This window comes from Pogoniulus pusillus, chromosome 18 (genome assembly GCF_015220805.1).
Source record: "Pogoniulus pusillus isolate bPogPus1 chromosome 18, bPogPus1.pri, whole genome shotgun sequence".
Lineage (NCBI taxonomy): Eukaryota > Metazoa > Chordata > Aves > Piciformes > Lybiidae > Pogoniulus > Pogoniulus pusillus.
In genome coordinates this window covers 11610367-11625193 of record NC_087281.1, presented here as the reverse complement: position 1 = coordinate 11625193, position 14827 = coordinate 11610367, and the positions used below count along the sequence as shown (strand labels likewise).

The 14827-nt window shown below is 39.5% G+C and overlaps 1 protein-coding gene across 2 annotated transcripts in view; it reads right to left on the bottom strand.

The window, feature by feature from the left end:
• The window catches only part of LRPPRC (leucine rich pentatricopeptide repeat containing), a 96727-nt gene that overhangs the window by 18134 nt on the left and 63766 nt on the right, over positions 1 to 14827 (bottom strand). For both annotated transcript variants that reach the window (XM_064158399.1, XM_064158398.1), the window contains exons 26-30: positions 11668 to 11736; positions 10285 to 10375; positions 6933 to 7075; positions 6745 to 6832; positions 485 to 608 (exon numbers count right to left, since the gene is read on the bottom strand). In XM_064158399.1, coding sequence (XP_064014469.1) covers positions 485 to 608; positions 6745 to 6832; positions 6933 to 7075; positions 10285 to 10375; positions 11668 to 11736 — 515 coding nt within the window. The remainder of the gene's footprint in view (positions 1 to 484; positions 609 to 6744; positions 6833 to 6932; positions 7076 to 10284; positions 10376 to 11667; positions 11737 to 14827) is intronic.

Sequence of the window (14827 nt, the reverse complement as noted above, 5' to 3'; positions counted from 1 at the left end):
CATGACAGCAGGTTGGATTTATTTCAGAAGAGTTAAGAGTTGGATTTAAGGTTTATGGTCATCTTCTAGCCACTGGCATCACTGCTGAACGTACCTTTTTGCATTTGGCAGGCAGCCAACTGCTAGGTAGGACAGCAGCAGCGATGGGGATTGAGGGAAAGGCTCACAGGCAGTTAAGTGAAAGAATCCTGCCTGTTTGGATATTGCTCTAAAGAGTTTGAAAAGGCAGAGAGTCGGAAGGGTAGACTTTAATTTCTGATGCCAAATACATTTATTTGTTGATACTGTTAGTTGAATGATTAGCAATACATACTGTCACTCTAGTACTTTTTTTAATACATGGCATATAATCCTATGAAACACCGGTTAATTACTTACTGTAGCTTCTAATTATGAGGCGTGACCTTTTGTTCCATTTGAAACAACCTGAAAACTACCCAGAAATTAAAAAGAGTTAAAATCTCTCAAACATAGAAAGCCTTACATGTGTTTCACTTGGATGGCCTCTTCCAGACAGTTCTGTGCTAACAGTGCTTTTATGAGGGTTTCATAAGAACGAGAATGAAACTCATTCTTCTCTCGCATTTTCAGGAAAACATCGTAGGCCTCTATGGAAATTGGAAAAAAAAAAGTCAACATGGAATGTCACAAAGAAATCACCTACTCACTGAAAAGATCCAGCTGAAATCTAGCTATCCCCTGCTCGCACCTTTGAGCCCAAAGCTGTTGGGTCACGGCTCACATACCACAGTCAATGGACACATACCTCCACAGCACAGGGAAGTTTGCTGTTGCGTTTTTTTCTCTGTGTGGCTGTTGCTCACATAGCAGAGAAGCTGGTTAGAAGGGGAAGACTCAGAATTTTAAAAGCAACGCCTAATTCTGGGGTATATAGCTATTGTGTCTGGTGCGTGATCACAACAGCGCTCAGCAAATAATATAGGAGGTGATTCCAATATGGGGAGATCAAATTATTTAGCTGCGACAAGATTTATACAAAACATACAATTTACAAATATACAGATATTTAACAAGTAAACTATGCTGCGTTTGTTTGACTGATTAACAGTTTTATTTCATGCATTCACAATAACTGTCAGTGTATGAAAAGATGTTACCAAAAAGGGGAGAAAAATGATAAGCACACTTTTCAGTCGTTTATTTTTTCTGAAACAAGATTATGCAGCTACAAACAGGCAGCGCAAACTGCCACCCAGGTTGTAACATATGCCAGAACGCCGCGTTAAGAATCGCAAGCGGTCTTTTACATGTGAACTGTGACTGCGTGCTTTAGTGACTGAAACAGACCAACAAACAAAATCCCCCTGCTACTTCAAATCATAGCTAGGCTAACCTTTAAATAAAACCTCTCAGAAACACCTGGACTAGCAGCACGAATTCCACAGGCTAAGTTTTTTCTTGTAATTTGAAAGTAAGAATGAAAGGCAGCTGTTTCAGTCTTACAAGAAGCATCAGGCTAACAGCACTAACTACAGTGTGATGCTGAACTTTAAGCTGGCGTTCCCCAAACTAAAACTGTTGTGTGTGCCTTTGAATCTTAAACTTCTTCAACCGTATAGTACACATTAAAAAACTCCAGGAGCGCAGGCACAAAAATGACTGTGCTAGTTTGAAGCAAGCTGGGATGTTTTGGTAAAGGAACTAGATAACGGGCAGTGAAATGAAAACAATTGATGTCAACTTCTCTCACAGTCTCGCTGAGAGCTCTGGGAAGAAGAAGTAAACTTTCTCCATTTTGTCTCTTCACTCTTGCTTTTGCCTTTGACCAAGACACATCTTTCTAACATCACTGCTTTCTAACCCTGCTCCCTAACCTCTTGGCCGCACCTCTCTTCTTCCTGAGAACTGGGGTAAGGTTGAGAGGGCCGGGGGAGGTGTTGGGGTGGTTTGAGAGCCCCTCCTGGGGACTCAGGTTTCTGGGAAGGGAGTTGTGCTTTTGTATTGTTTATCCTTTGTATATTTCTGTATATAATTGTATATAACTGTATATATTGTAAATAGCTGCTTGTAAATTCTGCTAGCTGTAAATACATTGCTTCATCTATATTCCCAGGGTCCGCCTGAGTTAGCTGGGGCAAATACAAAGTGTGGGGGGGGCGGGGTAACCCCCAAACCATCACAATGACTATGCATGAATTTCATCACTTCTGAGATGAAGACGCAGACAATGAGTTTATAATGACAATTACCACTGTTGTGCACAATCTACTTTGGACTCTCTTTATATATATATGTACAGGAAAAAAGGATAAAAATATCACAGTAAAAATTAAATCCATTTCTGTGCATGTGGGTCTTATGTGTAAAAGAAACAGACAGCCATGGAAGAAAGAGAATATGACTGATGTCTGGCAACAATAATGATTGCACTGCCTTCCAAAAGAACAACAAAACAACAAGGCAACATAAAAAAAGGTCCTGAAATCCTTCACTACATTTACTTATGTTAAAGTCTGGTGCAATGTGATGAACTCTCTTGCCTCCTCAGATGCTGACTGGTGATAAGTTTGCTCTTTCTGACTGCAAAAAGCCTGTGTAAATTTCACTTTTTTAAAGCCAAAACCTCCTTAAATTTGGAAGGGCCTACAAAAGCTCTGATGTCCTCAGGCTGAACTAGGATTTCATACAGTTTTACATCACAGAATTATCAGGGTTGGAAGGGACCCAATGATCATCTAGTTCCAAACCCCCTGCCATGAGCATATCAGGTTGATCAAAGCCCCATTCAGGCCTTAAAAACATCCAGGGATGGGGCTTCCATCACCTCCCCAAGCAACCTGTTCCACTGTCTCACCAGCTTCGTGGTGAAGAACTTCTTCCTAATATCTAATCTAAATCTACACTCCTCCAGCTTGGATCCATTCCCCCTCATCCTATCACTACCTGACATTGTAAAGAGTCCCTCACTGGCCCACTTTAGATACTGGAGGAGCAAATTAAGGTCTCCTTAAAGCCTTCTCCTCTCCAAATTGATCAACCCCCAACTCTCTCAGTCTGTCTTCACAGCAGAGGAGCTCCAATCCTCTGATTGTCCTTGTGGTCCTTCTCTGGATGCATTCCAGCACATCCATATCCCTATTGAAACAGGGGCTCCAGAACTGGACACAGTACTGGAGATTAGGTCTCACAAAAGCAGTGTAGAGTGGGAGAGAATCACCTTTCTTGACCTGCTGGCCACACTTCTCTTGATATGGCCCAGGATATGATTTGTTTTCTGGGCTGCAAGTGCAGGCTGGCAGTTCATAGCGAGCTTCTCACCCACCAGCACCCCCAAGTCCTTTTCTTCAGGACTGCTCTCAAATCAGTCACTGCCCAGCCTATATTGGTGCCTGGGATTGTCCCAAACCACATGCAGGACCTTGCACTTGGTCTTGTTGAACCTCATGAGGTTGGCTTGGGCCCACCTGTCCTGCCTGTCAAGGTCCCTCTGGATGGATCCCTGCCCTCCATCAGCTGCACCACACAGCTTGATGTCAGCAGTCAACTTGCTGAGGGCGCACTCAATGCTACTGTCCATGTCACCAAAGATGGTGAACAAGACTGGTCCCAGGACTGATCTCTGAGGGACTCTGCTTGTCACTGGCCTCCACCCAGACATGGCTCCATTTACAGCCACTTTTTGGGTGCAGTCATCAAGCCAGTTCTTTATTCACAGAGCAGTCCATCTGCCAAACCCATATTTTACCAGCTAGGAGATCAGGATGTCATGCAGGACAGTGTCAAAGGCTTTGCTCAGGTCTAGATAAATGACATCTTCAGTATTCTTTGAGTATTGCTTTCCACTGATTTGACACAGAAATGGACCTAGCCACCAGATGACACGATGTCAAGCATGTTACCATCAGTTATTACAGACCACAAAATAAATGTATTTCCTTATAGAAATGGCAGATTTAACTCTTTTTGGTAATGACTAGTTCAATGAAGAACTAAAAACCCTTGCACCTATTTTGCTTTCCTCTTGTAGGATATTTTGGTGTGCATGTCATTCCTGAATTCAGAACGATTATCTTATTCAGATGTTTTTCTTAACTTCATTTTGCATTGATGCACGTTTGAAGTATACCTAGATAAATCTCTAATTGAGATATCAGTCTGAACAGGTATTAACAGGTTATTACTTCTTCAGATGGTATCTAAAATTACTGAAGCATTCAAAAGATAAAGTTCTTGGCTGCAAAATCATATGGTTTATATTAGCTATTTCAAGTAGAAAGATTTGTTTAAAAAGTGACAAGTTACCACGAAAGCCTCATTTCTCAAATCAGTCACATTTGTTTCAGCAATTGCAGTGGGCTGGGATATGGGTAACTTGATCTCCTGGAGTCAAGTTCTCGCACCAAGGAATTAAGATAAAAACAAAAATAGGACTTTGCCCAAGTCAGGCACATCAGAAAACAGATTCTCAAAACACCTCCATGTCAGAGTTGGTAAGTTCCTGAAATGAGATACAAAACTAGAACAAGTAAATCTTTCTCCTATACAAAGCTGACGTTGATAAAACAATACATTCTGCTCTATTACATTCACATCAAAACTACACTATACTGTTATATAAAAGTGACAATTCGTTTTTCATAGTTGTGGCGTTTTTCTAAGACTGAGAAAACAGTTTCCACACAAGGCAGGAAACATTTCCCAACATTTGTCTTTTTTCCCCCTCTTAATTCTCAGTAGCTCCAGACCACTTTTCTCCCTCTTTAAGTAAAAAAATATGCAGGAATAATTTACTGGGAAATTCAGTATCAAATATCACCATAGATTGTTAGCAGTTACAGTTTATATTTTTGGTTTAAATCAGTCTCCCTGCAAGGTCCAAGCATTCCTCCTGCTCTCCACTTGATCACCTGTGTATCAGTAGCTGTGTACACTTTTCAAGCAATATTACAAAATAGATTTGATGAATTTTGCCTTGATTTCAGTGAAAAGTTTTCTGCATTTCTGGCATCAAAAGAAGTGTGACCAGCAGGATGGGGAAGGTAATTCTCCTCCTCAACTCTGCGCTTTTGAAACCCCACCGAGAGTACTGCATCCAGTTCTGGTGGCCCCAGCATAAAGACATTGAACTGCTGGAATGGGTGCAGAGGAAAGCTGTAAAGATAATTAGAGGTTTGGATTACCTTCCCTATGGCAATAAGCTGTGAAAGTCAGAGATGTTCAGCCTGGAGATAAAAGAGGCCCTCCAGTACCTGGAGGAGGCCTACAAGAAAGCCAGAAAGGGACTTTTTACAACGGCTTGTAGTCATAGAGAGCAAAGTGATTGAAGCTTGAGGATGGCAGATTTTTTACAGTAAGGGTGGTGACACATTGCAACAGATTGCCCAGGGAGGTTGTGGATGCCCCCCTTCCCTGCTGGTGTTCAAAGGCCAGGTTGATGAGGTCTTGAGTAACCCAGTCTAGTGAGTCCATGGTAGGAGGTTTGGAACTAGATGGTCTTTAAGGTCCCTTCCAACCCAATCTATTCTGTGAATTTCTTGAAAATCAATTTTCTGTTTGGCAGATTCTTTTCAAAACTCAAAACTTAATAAAATATCTGTGTGTCCAGCCTATAGTGGTAACAGAGAAGAAAGTGATCTTTGTTTCCTCACTAAGGAAAAGTAACTGTTTTTAAACCTAATGTGCTACCTAATTATTTGTCATAGCATATGCAAAGACAATAAGGACTCCTGCAATATTCAAATGCTCTCCACCTTGGCTATTGCTAAAAATGGACTGAGTTTCTTCCCCCTCTGAAAGGTCCAGAAATGCCAGTTTTGACTCTGTGCCCTGCTTTGAAATGAGACAGGCCAAAATAGATTGGCCATGATTTAAATACAGATGAAGCCCAAAGGATCTGTACAGAAGTACACGCCTCCTTCTCATATAAAAAGGAAAACACTCATGTGTAGAAGAGTATTCATTTTTCACTGCAGAACTGATCTAAAGTGATGTCTCAATGAGACCATTCTATTTGTGAGGCAGCACCCACAGGCAGAAGGGTTTGGAAGCAGGGAGATGAGGGGACAAGATTTTCATCTTTTCTCTACAGTCTGTGTATTTCTTTAGGGGAGGAACAACCGGATGAAAAGTTTGCAAATTGTACCAAGAAACACAGACAATCTTAGTTACAAAGAAACTAAAGACACTACAGAAAGCACTGAAACCTCCCCTCAAAAAGAAACAAATAGTCTTGCAACGTAACAAATAGGAAAATGTATAAAAGTCAAGAAGACAGCAACGATTATATCCACTACACAGTCCCACCTCATTTAATCTCATCTATTTAATTTCTTTGCCAAACCTATAGCTTAAATAAGGCAGGCACCTGAAGTATACATTGAAACCATATGTGATCTTTTAAGGTTTCAACAGTAGAAGCAAATACAAAATCTCTGAACAACATCTTTTAATAGGTAATTACCTTCCCATAAACATGTTACATCTATTTAATTTTATATTAATATTTCTTCTTACTACACTTAGCATGTCTCTCACCATAAAACTTGTAACCAAACAGCTAGATTTTCCAGGAACCACTAAACCAGTAATTCTAGCATCAAACCTGCACATTAATTTATTTTCTGGTGTTTAATAGATATGTTTGAAAGCCTGAAACATGGTGTTAACTCAGCAGGTGAACTACAGCCATAGCAGCAAACCAATAAAATGCAGTGGCAAGCATCTGTTGCTCTGCAGTTAAAATTTATGTTGAAGAGAAAAAAAAATAACTGGGTTTCAGTTTACCTTTTGCATTGTTTGTCTTGCAAAGCATCCTTATTTTTCTTTCTTCCACATTGGAAGCACCTAAACTGCTGGTATCCTCACGTTTATCCTTTAAAATAAACTTATGTAAGTTACTATCTGTTAACATTTCTCAACAGAAACAAATATATTCAAAATGTGTATAGCAAGGAAAATTAAACTCCAATTACCTTAGGTATCTCAAATGGAACAGCCTGACCATTTTGCTGAAGTATATCAGCAAGTAAAATCAGTGTTTTCTCACGAGGAACAACATTTTCTTCTTGAATTTTAGTCCAAACAGCTTCAGCCTTTTGCCAGTCACCGTTGTTCTCTAAATCAAGATTCAGATTTTCAGATAAAAGCACCAAGTACACATATGTATCTAATGTGAATCAAAAAGATATCTTTGAAAAAAAAATAAATAATATACTTCTGCTTCTTAAGATCATCAACCTAGAAGTTCTAAACACCTTCAATACAAAGGATACTGTACAATGCAAACAGGGGGAAAAAATCAACAATAAAAACCACAAAAGCTTTGTATAAATTTTCAAAGGAATGAGAAATCATTCCCTCCAGCTCCTGAGATTTAACAATCAAGATTATTCATTGTAGACACAAGCACAGATTTCTAAATTATTATGAAACCCTGACACTCTGAAGTACCACCTCTGTTTTGAAATTCCCCACACAAAATTCTCTGGTTATGCTGCTACTGAGTTAAAGCATGTACAGTACATCCCAGAAATTTACTACTTGCAGATGAAAATAGCATTTCAGCCTTCAGGCCTCCATTTTGATAAGAAAAGGTAATGTATACCTGAAGACAAATAAGTTTTCTGAAAAAACATAATAAATTGCCACCAAATTCACAGAATAACTCAGTGTTTTCATCAAGAACAGAAATGTACATATGCACTACTGGAAACAAATAAAAATCCTGATTTCTGTCAAAGAAAACGGAACACTTGAAGAGCACTGAATTCTGGTCATAGAGCCTTTTCACAGCTAACCCAAACATCTGCTAAACTGTCATCTGTCCATTCCACAGTTTAATTCACAATTCCAGAAATGGAGATGCAAAGTAAACAGGCAGAAGCAGAATGCAGATGATAGAATGAATTGTTTACATGGCAACATCTCAGCCTGCAACTGCAGCTCTTTAGCTATTTTTCCACTCCTCAGTTAAGAAATGCAAATGCTCTGTAGTTTGGATTCCACGAGACTTATGTTTTAACACGGGAAAACACTGGACCAGCCACATGGAAGTTGCACAACACACCTGGGTATTCCCTAGAACAGTTCTGAAGTTGGTGTGTGTACTGCTTTCCAGACAATATTACAATGCAATATGGAAATGTTATCTTGTCTCTGAGAGCAGCATGGCTTTAGGAAAGCACATGCATAAAGATACAAGTCCACTTTCAACAAGGCTGTCATTACTTCAGCTTTTTGAGAGAGGCAGCAAACTTGCTGAGTAGCAAAGCAAATAAAAGGATTGGTTTAAGGACTAAATACTGCAGGTACCACTTTAAAGTAGAGTCTTATGGTGGTTAATAGTAGGACAGAGAATGTCTCATTATCTTTTCATATATTTGTCCTTAGGTTTGACACTAGAGGACTGCGTACAGTTTTGGGCTCCACAAGTGTAAAGACGTAGTAGCAACTAAAGCAAATTCAGCAATCAAGACAGACATTAGACTGAAGTAGATAAGAGGAAGTCAAAGATGAATTTTGAGGAGCCTGGAGAAAAGCAGGATAAAATGGGACCTAACTGCTGTTCTCAATTACCTAGCCAGTCATTATGGAGAAGAGCGAGGCAGTCTCTCCTTGCAAGAGCACAGTCAAGGACTGCGAAAGGTGATGGTTAAATGTCACAGCAATGGAGTATCTGAGGATGGGCTAACCCTGGAACAGGTTGCCCAGGGAGGCTGGTCCATCTCCACCCTCAGCACTCAAAACTGCACGAGAAAAGATCATGGTGCGATATAACTTTGAGGCTGTCCCAGTTCTGGGAAAGGGGCAGGCTTAAAACTCCTGATGTTCTCTCAAGCATGAATTATTCTGTGACTCTAAAGAAGCCAAATGCACTGTTTTCAACATTTCTGATCACGACTTGGACTAGCCAGTAGACTGGGGTTTTTTATATGCTTAAAATAGGTCTGAAGTTAAGAGCTTAGGTGCATGATGACTCTACTGTATTTGTGCATGAGGTAGCTTTGATAGATAGCCTAGAATGGTTGAAAGCAGCAGCATGCATGGTTTTTTTTACAGTGACAGAAACTCACAAATGTTTTCCACTTCTTTGAATAGATGGAATTGGTTTTGTCTTCTGAAAGAAGACTGAAGATTTTTGATGACAGAATTTGATAAATTCTATCTTCCTAGATTCTCCTCCTAGCAGGCACAATGTCAGACTTAGTCACTGCCAAAGCTTGAGGGGACAAATAGGAAGGCTCCCTGTCTGTTGAGACAAGATTGTGTTTAAGGCCCACTTGATTTTTGATAGTGAACCAGTATGTGCAAAGCCAGAACTGGATAATGCCATGGTTTGATTTTGAAGGTTTCTAAGGCTGTACAGTAAGTGTAAAGTAGTAAAGTTCCCAAGGGGTCTCTGGTAATTTTTTTTGGTGTGAAGTACTCATCTGCTTGTGATAAGTGCAACGATGGAGAAATCTCTTTTATTAATGTACAAAAATAAAACCAGGATTTGAACGGTATTTTAGTTCACATTAAATCATCACTACCCCTAGTAAACAAAAAAAGATACACAGGGAATGGCCTAAAATTACTTCAAGTTCAAGTGCAACTTTTCCCAAGGGCAAACTTATCAAACTGGTGTAATGGCTCATATATATGCATACATACATATATGTACATTTGCCAAGTACAGAGCAATTAATGCCTATAATGATTTCTTTTTATGTCACGATTTAATATTTAGTGTTCCATATCCAGTCTTAACATAAAATGTTTTTTCTCAAGATCTTAACAGGAACTGAAGCTTCCAGAATTTTTATCATGTGAAATACGATTCAGCACATCTTGAAAAATACATAAAATAAGACATAAAAAATGCTATGAAAAAATCTCACACTGAGGCTGTAGCATAAAATGAACTTTCAATTTTGAAAACTTGTTCATTCCTCTAATTGGTGCAAAGTGCAGATGGAAGCAGGTGAAAATTTAAAGCAAGCAAACAAACAAGCAAGCATCTCTGGGATGCAGCTTTATCAATTACAAAGATATAACAAATAAGCAGTTTTTCCCCTTTAAGGATATTAAAATGTGAAACAGAGTAAACTGTCAATATCAGGACACAAGGCAATAGCATGAACTGGAAGATCAGAACTGTGTAATTTCTATGTATGTGCTCAGGTCTCCAGGCAATAAAAACCCAAAACCCACAAGCAAAACACACAACACTTGGGAACTTCAGAAACTATCCAGGCTAATTACATATCAGGGTAAAACTCTCCAGTTCAGGGTTATTCCCTGTCTCCAGCCTGACAACATGAGAAAGATCACAAACTCACTTACCACACAGTTGAAGCATATAGTAGTACATCTCATCTCTATCACATTCAAACAGATTTTGAGTTAGTTCTACCAAGTGTTCCAGAGTGTCCATCTTTCAAAAGAAGGAAGAACGTTGTTATACTGTAGCCAAGCACTTTGCTACATGTGTGCACTGCCATGCTCTGTGCATTCCACTGGTTAAACACACACCAGCATTTACACAGAGCAGTAAGTTCACCTCGTCAGGCACACATCTTTTCTTAAACATAAAAATCATCAAGGAATCTTTCAAGACAGTTTTTCTTAGAATCACAGAATTAACCAGGTTGGAAAAGACCTCTAGGATCATTGAGTCAAACCTTCACCTAACCCTTCTAATTAACTAAACCATGGCACTAAATGCCTCATCCAGCCTCCTCTTAAACACCTCCAGGGATGGTAACTCACCACCCACGCCGGGCAGCTCTAATGTTGGCATTGTGCAATAGAAATTCAAATGTGGGCACTTTTTTTTTCCTTAAAGAGACAAGTTTCCTCCCAAACAGAGTTAGATATAAGGTCTGTAGAAAATGAAAACAATGTCTGTTTGCAGAGGGAGAAGGAGAGGGGGCTGCCATGTCCACTGCTGCACCTTCTCCTGCAGGGTACTGGAACAACTGCCAAAGTCTCGGCTGTTGACAGTAACATGGCAGGCAGCCAAAGAACAGCTCCAGCTGTTCAAGTCTCTGCTGTCTCTTCGCCTAAGTCAAATGCAGCAGTCTATAACCCTAAACCAGATTCGAATTCACAGGCATCAGGTCAGACCCTAAATAATTCAGGCCCACAAGAAGGCACTTCCAAAGACTTTCTGGCCCCAGCAAAGGCATAGGCTAAGACAAAACATTTGGTAAAGAGTGATTCAAGAGAGGGGGCCTCTGGTGCACAAGAGGAAGACGAGGAGAAATACAACCTCAGAGATCTGACCAATATACTCAGATCTCAATACTTTAAAAAGAAAAGCTATGTGAGATTGTCTGCCAAGAAGGAGGATGGCTAAGAGTGATCTTAGGAAAGTTCTGGTTTTAGGCCAAGGACAACCAAAATAACCAGAGGAAGAGGAGGAGGAGGATGATATCCAGGATTCCAATGATCCCCTCAAAGAGATCAGGGAAGTTATGAAGGAATATGCAAGAGAATCAGGAGAGCTTTATTTCCAGCTTGGCTGAGTCTAGTCTAGGTGCTTTCACAAGAGTGGGGGGGCAGGTAACACCCAAACTATCACACCATTCCAATGCCTATCACTCTTTCCCTGTAGAACTTCTTCCTAATGTCCAGCCTAAACTTGCCCTGGCACAGCGAGGTGACTGGGTGAAGAGATCAAAATGCAGTGACAGTTACATAGAAGACATCATACAAGCCACATACCTGATTATTTGATATACACCTTCTTGCAAACCACTGCAGCCTTCCAGAATGTGCTCTCAAGCCAGGAGTCTGTAAAATATTTCCACAAGAAGCAGCACATTACTTCACATTTCAAGGAAAAGTACTCATAATAAAAATTCACAGCTTTTCCTTATTTGCTGAAATCTGAAAGAGACTACAAGTTCACAAACACCCAAGTTAGGTTGCATTTGAAAGACTTCAAAATAGCAGTAATTTTATTCAAGACGTTTTCCTTTGGGGTTGAACATTTCTGAGAGTGCTGACTTGAAATAACTTTCAGATGAACCCAAATATTAAATAATTCCTATCACAGCAGTAGTAGCTGCTAGCTACCCATATGTAACAGCTACTACCTATACTGATCATCTGTATTACTCATCAGAAAGAATTAACAGCAAATGCTTCCAAACTGTCTTCATAATGAAACGACTGTATTTGACACCACTGCAATGCCTTTGCAACTAGAAGAACATGCTTCTCAACTACCACACCATAATTGGGTATCCCTTCCCGGCTAACATTAGTTGTTTTCATGTAACTACTACTACATAAACTCAACAGCATTTTAGATACAGGCATTTACAGAGCACTAACTGTTACAACTGAAACGTACTGACAATGGAGATGCCAAGTACGCTCACTGCAGGGCAATTCTCATTCCTGAACAAAGACTTACTCCTCAGTGTGTATACATGGAGGAACTTGTGTGTAATAGTCAATAAGCCACAGTTCTTCCCTGCTATTATTTTTTCCAGGTTTGATAAGCCGTTTTTTAACATATTCCTTTGCCATTTTGAATGAACTACAACTACAGCATACACATCTCTGCTGTGAGGAGAGGCTGAGGGAGCTGGGGTTGTTCAGTCTGGAGAGGAGAAGGCTACAAGGTGACCTTATTGTGGCCTTTCACTATCTTAAGGAGGCTACAAGAAAGCTGGGGAGGGACTTTTTAGAATGTCAGGTAGTGATAGGATTAGGGGGAATGGAACAAAGCTAGAAATGGGTAGATTCAGACTGGATGTTAGGAACAAGTTCTTCAACATGAGGGTGGTGACAGCCTGGAACAGGTTGCCCAGGGAGGCAATGGAAGCTCCATTCTTCAAGGTGTTTAAGGCCAGGCTGGATGAGGGTCTGGACAGCCTGATCTAGTTTGAGGTGTCCCTGCCCCTGGCAGGGAGGCTGGAACTGGATGATCCTTGTGGTCCCTTCCAATCCTGACTGATTCTGTGATTTTCAAAAAGGCTTCAATCCTTGGAAACTCCATCAGACAGAGACTGTCATATTGTAGCTTATCAGCATCCCAGACCACAGTCAAAATACCACTTCCTTCACTTTATTTTTTTAATATATGAAAAGTCTTTAAGTTCTTACAGAAACATTACAAGCATGCCACTATTTATGTTCAAGATATCTAATAAAAGAAAAATGCTAAAACACCTCACTGTGTACAAAACATCCATAATTTTCATCCCTTCTCCTTCCTTCCTACAGACTACTTGGATTTACTTCTTACTACTCTTTTGTTTTAGCACAAGGATCATTTAGAGAGGACTCCGCTCTCATTTCACATGCCCCAATTTACATGATATAGCTCCAAGACTGCAAGAACTCAGTGTTCTTACTCTTGAAGGTTTTCAGCTATTAATATTATAGGAAATCTCTACTGTTTGACTGTGAACTGCAACTTCCAAAATTTGAACCCTACTTCACATGAAAGAGGTCATCTGAACAAAAAGCTGTGAGAAGCAGGGACTTTCAGTTCCAAAACAGAGGAAACAATTTAACTTCTGTCTTTTTAACACAGACCATTTCCTTTACCTGTATTCTCCAAGTTCCAAGTGCAGAATTATTAGCACTACATCTTCCTGAAAACCAGCATGTAAAACTTCAGACAAAACTTCAAATTTGCTAAACACATCAATTGTTAATGTTAGGCCATATAATCCTACCAATCACTCAAAATGGTTTATGCAACCACTGTAAGGTTTTGAAAAATACAGAGCATTAGCCCCGGGTTTTCAACGCAGAACATCTTCTCCATGTATTTAACTGTACTATAAATAATCTCAACCCAAGAAGCTACAATGGAATAGCAGCTTCTCATTTATTCAAAAGTGATATACAGAAACAGTTTTGCTTTCCAGGTACTTGAGGTTTTGCCAATTATTTTTTTCTCACCATTATTTATGTTTATGGGTACCTATTTAGTGCCTTTTAAAAAGCTACCAAGCAATTTCACATAAAAGATGCTGAAAACTAAGTCAAGAATTAACATCTTACACAACAGGCTCTTGAAAATGAAAAAGAAAAAAGTATGCTGCCTGCATTTGTAGCTAATCCTCTTTAGGACATGGTAACATTCAAATGCTGAATTCACTTACAACTTCCAATATCACTGCTGATCCGAATGCCAATGAACTCAACAGCTCCAAAGCTACAAACTTTTTATAGCAAATCCTCTCCTGTTCAGAATGATTATTGACGTGGCTGTCACTACAAGGACAGCTGAGTTATACAACAGATATCCTTGTGTTTCATTTTGAAATTGAGAAGTGTTTTCACATACTGCAGGTCTCAATCATCAAAAGAACATCTAGGTCAGATTAACTAAAGCTCCAGGGCTTGCCTGATAGTCCATATTTGTAGCTTATCCCTTAACATCTTAGAGAATTTTAAACATTGCATTTAGCAGACTTTCTACAGTACCACAGACTGAAATGCAGAACAAATAAAAATAAAAAGGAAAAAACCCAGCTACTCTAATTATGCTTCCAAATGCCTATTTACAGTTTTGATCTTTGTTGTTTAAATAGGCTAAAAACAACAGAAAAGATAATCTATTATTGAGTCTCGGTGCTTTGGGGATTTTGGGTTGCTTTGTGTGTTTTGTTTTGTGGGGGTTTGTGTGTGTTTTTTTTTTTCCAAAGACATTTACTGCTTTAAAGAATTAAATTACTACTGAGACTCTCAATTTATACAGCACAAACTAAGCACGAAGGTTTTCTGGATTTTACATTCTATTAAGAATATAAAACAATGCTATGGTGTCAAACCTAAGGCTCTTCTAGATTGCTACACTCTCCTTAACCATGCTTGTAAAAGAGTATCTTTCTGAGGCCCAAATAACCAACCCTATACT